The 9,467-nt window shown below is 60.9% G+C and overlaps 1 protein-coding gene across 1 annotated transcript; it reads left to right on the forward strand.

Annotated features, from left to right (window-relative positions):
* Positions 1 to 323: 323 nt before the first annotated feature.
* LOC125337793 (arginyl aminopeptidase) lies at positions 324 to 8,177 on the forward strand. The gene is made up of 11 exons (XM_048327917.1): positions 324 to 761; positions 1,139 to 1,279; positions 2,495 to 2,643; positions 3,170 to 3,286; positions 3,403 to 3,638; positions 4,413 to 4,526; positions 4,766 to 4,878; positions 5,215 to 5,323; positions 5,930 to 6,154; positions 6,753 to 6,895; positions 7,915 to 8,177. Exons 1-11 carry the CDS (start codon positions 342 to 344, stop codon positions 8,077 to 8,079), a joined length of 1,932 nt encoding a protein of 643 aa, XP_048183874.1. The 5' UTR covers positions 324 to 341; the 3' UTR covers positions 8,080 to 8,177.
* The last annotated feature ends 1,290 nt before the right edge of the window (positions 8,178 to 9,467 follow it).

A 9,467-nucleotide genomic window follows, 5' to 3' on the forward strand; every position in this document is an offset into this window, starting at 1 on the left:
CCCGTCATGGATCCCCCACCCATGGATCCACCCCATAGATGCCCCTCCATTCCCCACCCATGGATCCCCCATGGATCCCACCCATAGATTTCTCTTCATCCCCCACCCATGGATCCCCGAGGGATCTCCCCATAGATCCCCTTCATTCCCCACCCATGGATCTCCTCATGGGCCTCCTCCATCCCCCCACCCATGGATCCCCGACGGATTCCCCCATGGATCCCCTCCACCCCCATCCCTGGATTCCCCGCCTCTCCGTTCCCCGCTCCCGGGACCGCCCCGCGCCCGCCCCCGGCGCGGCCCCGCCCCCGGCCCGGCCCCGCTCCGGCCCCGGCGCGGCGATGGCGGCTCCAGTGCAGGACGCGGCCCCGGTGCGGGACAGGGCCCCGGTGCGGGACGCGGCCTCCGCCAGCAGCGCGGGCCCGTGGTCGCTGCGGCACCTGCACCTGGACCTGCGCGTGTCCTTCGCGGCCGCGGGCGCGGGGCGGCTGCGCGGGCGAGCGCGGCTGGAGCTGCGGTGCGAGCGGGACGCGGGCGGGCCGGAGCTGCGGCTGGACGCGCACCCCGCGCTGGCCGTGAGCCGCGCCGCGCTGCTGCCGCCGCCGGGCGGGCCCGGGGACCCGGCCGGGCAGGCGCTGCCCGTGGAGAGCCGGCCCTTCGCCAGCTATGGCAGCGCCCTGCACATCACCCTGCCCCAGGCGCCCCGTGCCGGGCAGCTGCTCACCCTCCTCATCGACTACGAGGCGGGCGAGGGGCCCGGGGTGAGCGGTGGGACACCGGGGGGACAGCGGGCCCGGGAGGGCGCGGGAGGACGCCTGGGAGACACCGGGCCCGGGATGGGCGGGGGACACTGGGGGACATCGGGCCCGGGGAGGGAGGAGGGGGGCGAGGAAGTACCGAGCCCGAGGGGTGACCGGGTGAATGGAAGGGACGCCGGGCCCGGTGAGACACAAGGACCGGGAGGACACTGGGTGTGGATTGGGGGCCACCAGACCCGGGGGGAGCCGCGGGGGTAACCAGGGGACACCAGGCCTGGGGTGGGCAGAGCACCCCCGGGTGAGGAGCCCCTCCCCAGCTCCCTGTTCAGGGAGCAGCTGTGGTCAAGCAGCCCCTCACTGGGGTCTTGTTCCTTCCCCAGGTGTGCTGGCTGTCCCCTGAGCAGACGGCGGGGAAGCAGAAGCCCTACATGTACACACAGGGCCAGGCCGTCCTCAACAGGTCCTTCTTCCCCTGCTTTGACACCCCCTCAGTCAAGTTCACCTACTCAGCCACTGTGAAGGTAAGCAGAGCTCCAGGAGCTGCCCCAGCCATTCTCTCCCACCCCGTGGGTGCAAAACCCTCCATGAGTACAAGGTTTGCTGGGAAAGAAAGTCCAGAGGAGTCCATGGAGATGATCCAAGGGCTGGAGCACCTCTGCTCTGGAGCCAGGCTGGGAGAGCTGGGGGTGTTCACCTGGAGAAGAGAAAGCTCCAAGGAGACCTGTGAGCCCCTTTCAGTGCTTAAAGGGGCTCCAAGAGAGCTGGAGAGGGACTTTGGACAAGGATCTGGAGTGACAGGACAAGGAGCAATGGCTTTCCACTGCCAGAGGGCAGGGATTGCAGTGCTGGTGCCCGGGAGCGGGTGCATGCGCTGGCCTGGCCGTCCTGCCCAGAGCTCCTGGCATTTGTAGCAGGACGAGCTGAGTTTGGGGGAAAACAGCTGGAGGAGGGTGGTGATGCTGGGCCATGCTGTGTCCTGGTGGCAGTTCTGGGGCTGCCAAACTTCCAGGAAGGAGCAGATGCTAATCCCCAAAGATGGCACTAAATAATCCAGACTCCCCCCTTGTCTGCGTGTGGGCACCGGCACTGGGCCGCCGCGGCGTGCCAGCCTGCTGGGGGCAAGGGGAGCTGCTTACTGGTGTGACACCAAGCTGGTGCCAGTGGCACATGGTGGCATCAGCTGGTGATGCCGGGATTGATTTATTTTGCTTTCCCAGGAGATGGGGCTGTTACTGAGCTCTGGGGTGATGCTCTGTACCAAGGAAACCGTATTCCCTGGGGCACCACGGGGCCCACTGTGTTTGGGATGGGGACACTGGATCAGTCTCTCTGGGCTCAGCCCAGGCTGGTGGATTGGCCATGGGTTCAGCGTTGGCTTGGGAACAGGAAAAATGAGTTGTTGTGCAAGAATTGGGAGGGGAGCCAGCGGCTGAGGGATCTGCATCCTCTGCCCTTCCACACCTGCAGCTCCAGCATTTCCTTATCTCCTGGTAGCTCCAGGAGCACCTGGGGCAGCTCCAGGTATCCTAGTATTGCAGAGATGCAACTGGGATCCCGAGTGGGAGCTCGGGGTGTTGCTGCTCTGCTCTCCTCCCCACAGCCTGCAGTGCCCACGGCCCCGACACCTTCAGGCTGGGATGCATTTGCCATCAGACATTGTGGCATCCCAGCTGGCTTAGCTGGCCTCCCATTGTGTACACCATGGATCTAATGCATGTTTTTATCCACATGTTCAGGTCCCTGAGGGCTTCATGGCTGTGATGAGTGCCACGAGCTGGGAGAAGCAGAAGGACAACACCTTTGTATTCAAGATGTCCCAGCCAATCCCCTCCTACCTGATTGCTCTGGTTGTTGGGGACATTGTGTCTGCTGATGTTGGCCCAAGGTAAGGGGCTCAGGAAGGTTCCAGAGCTGTGGGAGCTGCATGGTGAAGCTCCTGTGGCAGCCACCTCCTGCCTCTCCCTGCTCCACAGGGCTCTGGAGAGCAGAGACACTGTCACAGTCAGTCCCTGTCTGTGTCACCAGGTTGTGGGCTCATGGGATGAGGGTCCTTCTCGAATTGGAGAGTGAGAAGGAGCCTTGGTGCTGTGTCCCCTCACCTTCAGGAGGGTCCCTAGCTCTGCTCATGTCACCCCTCATGTGAATGAGGGCAGTGGGTCCCTGTGCACGGAGGGTCCCACATTTCCTCACAGACTGGTGCTTTCTTGAGTTCTTGGCTGCCACTGCAGCCATATAAAAGCCCTTTGACATTCAGACAAGGAAAGAAATCACAGAAGTTTGCACTATTGACCTCTTTAGATGCCTTATCAGCAGGGTTTTATTTTACTGTGGAATAAACCTGTGCAATTTCTGTCTGATGAGGCAACAAGGTGAAAGTTCCCTAATGGTTAAACTTCTCTGTGCTTGGCCAGGAGCCGCGTCTGGGCCGAGCCCTGCCTGATCGAGGCTGCCAAGAAGGAGTACGATGGGGTGATTGAGGAGTTCCTGGTGGTTGGAGAGAAACTCTTTGGACCTTATGTTTGGGGCAGGTATGGCTGGAAGGTTCCTGAAGGATCTGGTTCCCCAGGGGCAGGGAGAGAGTTTCCTTCCGTCCCCAGCCCCATCTGCAGGAGGAGTGGGGTCTGAGCCCAGCCTTCCCTGGCAGGTACGACATCCTGTTCATGCCGCCCTCCTTCCCCTTTGGCGGCATGGAGAACCCCTGCCTCACCTTCGTCACGCCGTGCCTGCTGGCCGGGGACCGCTCCTTGGTGGACGTCATCATCCACGAGATCTCCCACAGCTGGTTTGGCAACTTGGTCACCAATGCCACGTGGGGCGAGTTCTGGCTGAACGAGGGCTTCACCATGTACGCCCAGAGGCGCATCTCCACCGAGGTCTACGGTGCGTGGCCGTGCCTGGCTGTGGGGTGCTGAGCCCTTGCACGGGTGCTGAGCCCTCTGTGGGTCTGGGGTCTGTGTCCCACAGCTCAGCGCGTCCCTCCGAGTGCCGGTGGGGATGGAGCCGGCGCTGCATCTCAGAAGAGGTGAAGGGCAGCAACTGCAAGGCCCTGTGGGGTTCTGTAAACTGAAAAAGAGTAGGTTTAGATTAGATACTGTGAGTTTGGGGAGGCACTGGCTCAGGTTGCTCAGAGAAGCTGTGGCTGCCCCATCCCTGGAAATGTCCAAGGCCAGGTTGGATGGGGCTCGGAGCCACCTGGCCTAGTGGAAGGTGTCCCTGCTCATGGCAGAGGGTGGAACAGGATGATGTGTAATTTTCCTTCTAGCCCAAATCAGTCTGTGATTTCTGGTAGCCTTTGCTCTGAGATGGAACCCCTGCCAGGAATCTGGGCACTGCCCTTGGCCAGCCTCATCTTCCTCACCCTTCTGCAGCTCTCCCCTGGATACACAGTCCTGTCCAGAAGCTTGTGTTCTCCCAGCACCATTTACTGCATCCATACGAATTGAAGTGGCTCTAAAAATCTCTCGCTGTCCGGGGCTGGGTTGCCCATGCCTCCCTGCAGCTCTGCCATCCCAACTCCACTTGTGTTGGTTCCCTGCTCTCCCAGCTCTGATGCTGTTGCTGGTGCTGTTCCTCTCCCGTCGCAGCGCCCGCTGTGCCCGCAGTGTGCAGGGGTCTGGCCGGGCTCCCCGAACGCCTCCGCTTGTCTCTGCCCAGGTTTGCCCTACACCTGCCTGGAGGCTGCCACGGGAAGGGCCCTCCTGCGCCAGCACATGGACGCCACGGGGGAGGGCCACCCGCTCAACAAGCTGCGGGTGGTGATCGAGCCAGGTCTGTGGGGTGTCCCTGGGCTCCAGGGGAGCGGGACAGTGGCGGGCGGGCTGGGGGGAGTTGGGCTGTCCCATGGCTGGCAATAACACCAGCACGGGTGATGGACCCGGGAGAGACGCTGGCTGCAGGAGGGATGGGATGGGCTGCGCCCAGCACAGAAGGGGGAATCTCGGTGCACACGAGGGCTGTCTTGTTTTGCAGGTGGGCAGGGGGTTTCTGAGGGTTTTGCCTTTTTCTAGGTGTCAATCCCGATGACACGTACAATGAAACGCCCTACGAGAAGGGGTACTGCTTCGTTAGCTACTTGGCTCATCTTGTGGGCAATCAGAGCAAGTTTGATGCCTTCCTCCAGGTGAGTGTGAGCTGCAAAGTTATCCAAAATGCCATGGCAGGAGGCTGGGGCACAGCAGCACCCTGGGAAGGACAGGATGAGAAGGTGGCTGGGGAGAGGAAGAAGAGGTGGGAAACAGGAATGTTAATAGGGAAATAAGATGAGGGCAGAGCATAGCCTTGTGTTAGCAGCAGGTGCTGGGAATGTTGAGGGGTATCCCTGGGGATGCAGGGGGCTGGGCAGCCCCTGTAGGGAACAGGGGCTGGAATGGGTTCCCCCATGAGGTGGAGCACACAGAGGGCTGGGCAGCACTGCTGGGGTGACAGCGTCTGGCACCAGCCCCATCCATCCCCGCAGGCCTACGTGAACAGGTTCAAGTTCCAGAGCATCACTGCAGATGACACCCTCGGGTTCTTCCTGGAGTACTTCCCGGAGCTGAAGGAGAAAGGCGTGGACTCCATCCCAGGTCAGCACAGCACCATCCTGGCCAGGGAACAGGGGCTGCCACTTTGCAGCCCCGCACCCACAGGTGTCAGAGCCACCCATATCCCCCGGAGCCTTTGCACATTGGTTTGTGTGCTTTACTGGAGATGCTGCTGCTGCTGGCCCGGCTCTGTCGGAGGAGGCACGGCAGTGGCCAGCTGGGATCAGGCCCAGGCTTGGGCACGTGCTGGCTCAGCCTGATTTTTTTCCATCCAAACCCAGTCCCTGCTCTGCACTTGGGTGCTGTTTCATAGGGTGTCCATGACTCAGCCTGGTGAGTCTGGTGAGCACTGGGATCAGGCCCAGCCAGCACTCTGGGCTTGGCCCAGCCTTGCAGGAGATCCAGGCTTGGCAGGAGCTTTCCCTGCTGGAGCCAGCTCATCCCGCTGAGCGGGTGGCGGTGGGGCTGCTGCCCACAAGCACACCCTGAGCCTGTGTGTCTGAATGGCCTCACCCCATTAGTTTGTGGTGGTCACTGTCCTTGGGCAGGTTTGGTGGCACTGGGAGAAGGCAGTGGGAGGTCTGGGCAGCAGCACCTGGTGTGGGGCTCAGGGATCTGCTCCCAGCTCTCCCTCCTGCCTCGCTGCAGGGTTTGAGTTTGACCGCTGGCTGAACACGCCGGGCTGGCCGCCCTACCTGCCTGACCTGTCACCGGGGCAGCAGCTGATGAGACCAGCGGATGAGCTGGCAGAGCTCTGGGCAGCCGACGGCTTGAACATGGAGGCGATTGAAGCCGTGGACATCACGGGCTGGAGGACGTACCAGCTGGTCTATTTCCTGGATCAGGTCCTGCAGAAATCCCCTCTGCCTGAAGGTGAGTGCCAGGTCACTCCCAGGGCTCTGGTGCCCAGAGGAGACACAGGGTGACATGCCCCAGTCCAGCCAGTTGGCTGGGGACCTGAGGGCACATCAGGGGGACACATGGGTGTGTGCCCATCAGCCCCTCTCTGTGGGTCCTGGTGCCAGGGAGGCCTTGGTCAGTGTGGTGGGGGATGGAGAGCCAGGGGAAGCATGTCCCTGGATTTATGGGAACATGTGCAGTCCTGCTGTCCCCAGGCTGGCTCTGCTGGGCTGTTGTGTCCCCACGTCACTGCCACTCTCCTTGCCCTCTTTGCTGAGGAATCTCCCCCCACTTTGTGCTGGCACCCCAAGCCACCAGCACGTGGCCCTGCAGGGCTGCCCAGCCTGGAAGGCCCAACACAGGCACCGTCCTGCCCAGAGCCAACAAGTACCTGCGGTGCTCCAGAGCTGGGGGTGGAGGGTGCTTGGGCAGGGGCCAGGGCTGACCCGAGGCTGGGAGGATCCCAGAGAATTTGCAGCACAGCTGGGATGGACTCACAGGGTTCTCTGGGAGCAGGGGCTGGGAGCTGGGTCACAGCCCCTGGGGGATGGTGACCACTCCCCTCTCACAGGCAATGTGAAAAGGCTCAGCAAGATGTACCCCAAGATCTCCACGTCCCAGAACGCTGAGCTGCGACTGCGCTGGTGCCAGATCGTCCTCAAGAACAACCTGGAGGCAGAGTACAGCAAAGTCAAGGACTTCCTGCACAGCCAGGTTTGTCCCTGAGCAGTGGTGGCTGTGCCCAGCAGCATGCCAGTGGGGAGGGAAGGGCATGGGGCACAGGGCCTTCAGTGCCAGAGAGACAGGGGTTGGCTCTTGCTTTTGATAATCCCACAGGATGGTTTGGGTTGGAAGGGACCTTAAAGCTCATCTTATTCCACCCCCTGCATTGGGCAGGGACACCTTCCACTATCCCAGGTTGCTCCAAGCCCCTTCCAACTTGGCCTTGAACACTTCCAGGGATGTGCCAGGGCCTCACCACCCTCACAGGGAAGAATTTCTTCTCAATATCCCATCTAACCCTGCCCTCTGGCAGTGGGAAGCCATTCCCCCTTGTGCTGTCACTCCAAAGTCCCTCTCCAGCTCTCTTGGCATTGGAAGGGCCTCTAAGGTCTCCTTGGAGCCTTTTCTTATCCAGGTGAACACCCCCAGCTCTCCCAGCCTGGCTCCAGAGCAGAGAGGCTCCAGCCCTCGGAGCATCTCCATGGACTCCTCTGGACCTGCTCTGTCCATGTGCTGGAGACTCCCAAGCTGGACGCAGTGCTCCAGTGTTGGGGTCTTACGGGAGCAGAGGAGAGGGCAGAATCTCCCCCTCACCTGCTGCCCCCACTACTGGGGATGAGCCTAGGACACAGTTGGCTTTCCAGGCTGGGAGAGCACATGGCCAGGTCATGTCCAATTTGTCACCTAAGTCCTTCTCTGAAGGGCTGCTCTCCATCCCTCCATCCATCCTGTACAGACCCAGGTGCAGGACCCTGCACTTGGCCTTGTTGAACTTCATGAACTTATCAGGGTCTGCTCCTTCTCCAAGGTCCAGGTGTTCTCCCCTCTCCAGGTGCTGCAGTGCCAAGGGCTGCCCACGGCAACATGCCCCAGCCTGTGCCATTCCCATGTGCTCTGTGCCTGGCTAAGAGCAGGGCGATGCTGGAGGCATCATGCTGGGGACGGGGAATGGGGGGCGTCGCCACTGGGGCCGGGCGGAGTCTGGGCGGTGACCCGCTGTGTCTCCGCAGGGCAAGCAGAAGTACACGCTGCCCCTGTACCGCGCCATGTGGGGCGGCTCCGAGGCCACACGGGCCCTGGCCATGGAGACCTTCTCTGCCACGGCCCCCCAGCTCCACGTCAACGTCCAGAACTACGTCAAGAAGATCCTGGGCTTGGCGGAAGCTGAGGCGTGAGGCAGCCCGGGCTCTGCTCCCTCCGCCGGTGCTCCTGCTGGCAGGACCTCGGTGCGTCCCTCGCACTGCACCTTTCCTTATTAAAATGTGTAATTTTTTCTCTGTGTTTTTCCTGTTCCCAGTGAGCCACGGGCCACCTTAGAGTGACTCCCTGCCCCGCTGCCAGCCCTGCTCTGAGCACTCCTGGTGGTGCTGGCACTGGTGGGATGGGCTTGGCCTTAGTGCCTGCAGGGCTGGAGCAGCTCCTGGCCCCGATCCACACTGCTCCTTGCTCGGCTCCTGCCCAGCTGCCGCAGGTCCCGTGTGGCAGCGGGGACATGGGGAGCTGGTGCAGTGTGGCAAAGCTGGAACCTCCTGGCTCCAGTGCCCTGAGCTGCTGCTCCAGAGGAGCTGGGCATTGCTCCTCCACCTTGCTTTTTGCCACTACCCTGGAGCTCGCACTGGGTTGGAGGAAAGGGGCGCTCCTGCTCTCCCACCAGCAATCCGAAGGGCAGAGACTGTAGGAATAAGACAAAGCTGGACAGCCACAATGTTTCTTATTCCTTATCAAATGCAGGGATATGACTGCACAAAGTCCAGTACAAAACTGCCCAAGGCTGCAGGAACATCCTGGGAGCCTGCTGGCCATAATGATAACAAGGTGGTGATAACAAGAACACCTAACTGCCCTGGGAAGCTCATGTGTACCCCACAGTGTGTGAGGCCCCTGCAACGCCTCCCATCCTGCGATCTCCTGGGAAACTCGGGTGCCCTCTCAGAGAGGTGCACGGTCCTGGCACTCTGCACAACAGCAGCCCAGAAGCAAATCACAATGGGCTACAAGTTTTCACACACTAAATCTCTGACCCAGCACTGTGGTCTCTACAGCCATGACTGAGCCCAAACCACCCCCAAAGCCAAGACCCCACAGTGCCCACTCCGAGGGTGCAGAGATCATGCATTTCCTCACAAGTGGGCTCAGGATTTAAAGAGCCCACTTGTGAGTTATTTCTGGTTGTGGCATCGTTGAAACCAACCTGTTCAGCCTGAGAGAATGAGGCTTCCCTGGGCAATGGGTGTCCTCTAGTGGATCAGCATTACTGGAAATAAACTGTAGTGCTGTTACAAGTTGCAGTGTAGAACCTTTCTCCAGCTGCCAGTCTGGTTTCCCAGGGAACACAGATCCTGTCAGTACAATTAACATGACCTCTGCTGTGAGACTCCACTATCTATGAGGCATCTGGAAACAATCCCTCTGTTTTAAAAGGTGCCCTTGGCTCTCAGAAGCACCTGTCACCTCTGGTCTGACTCACCTGAGCAAGCCACCAGGGAGACAGACGGGGTGGTCCCTAGAGCACTTCCCTTGGATGAAATACGTGACACATTCTCCACTGCACAGACTGCAATAC

This window comes from Corvus hawaiiensis, chromosome 24, assembly GCF_020740725.1.
Source record: "Corvus hawaiiensis isolate bCorHaw1 chromosome 24, bCorHaw1.pri.cur, whole genome shotgun sequence".
Lineage (NCBI taxonomy): Eukaryota > Metazoa > Chordata > Aves > Passeriformes > Corvidae > Corvus > Corvus hawaiiensis.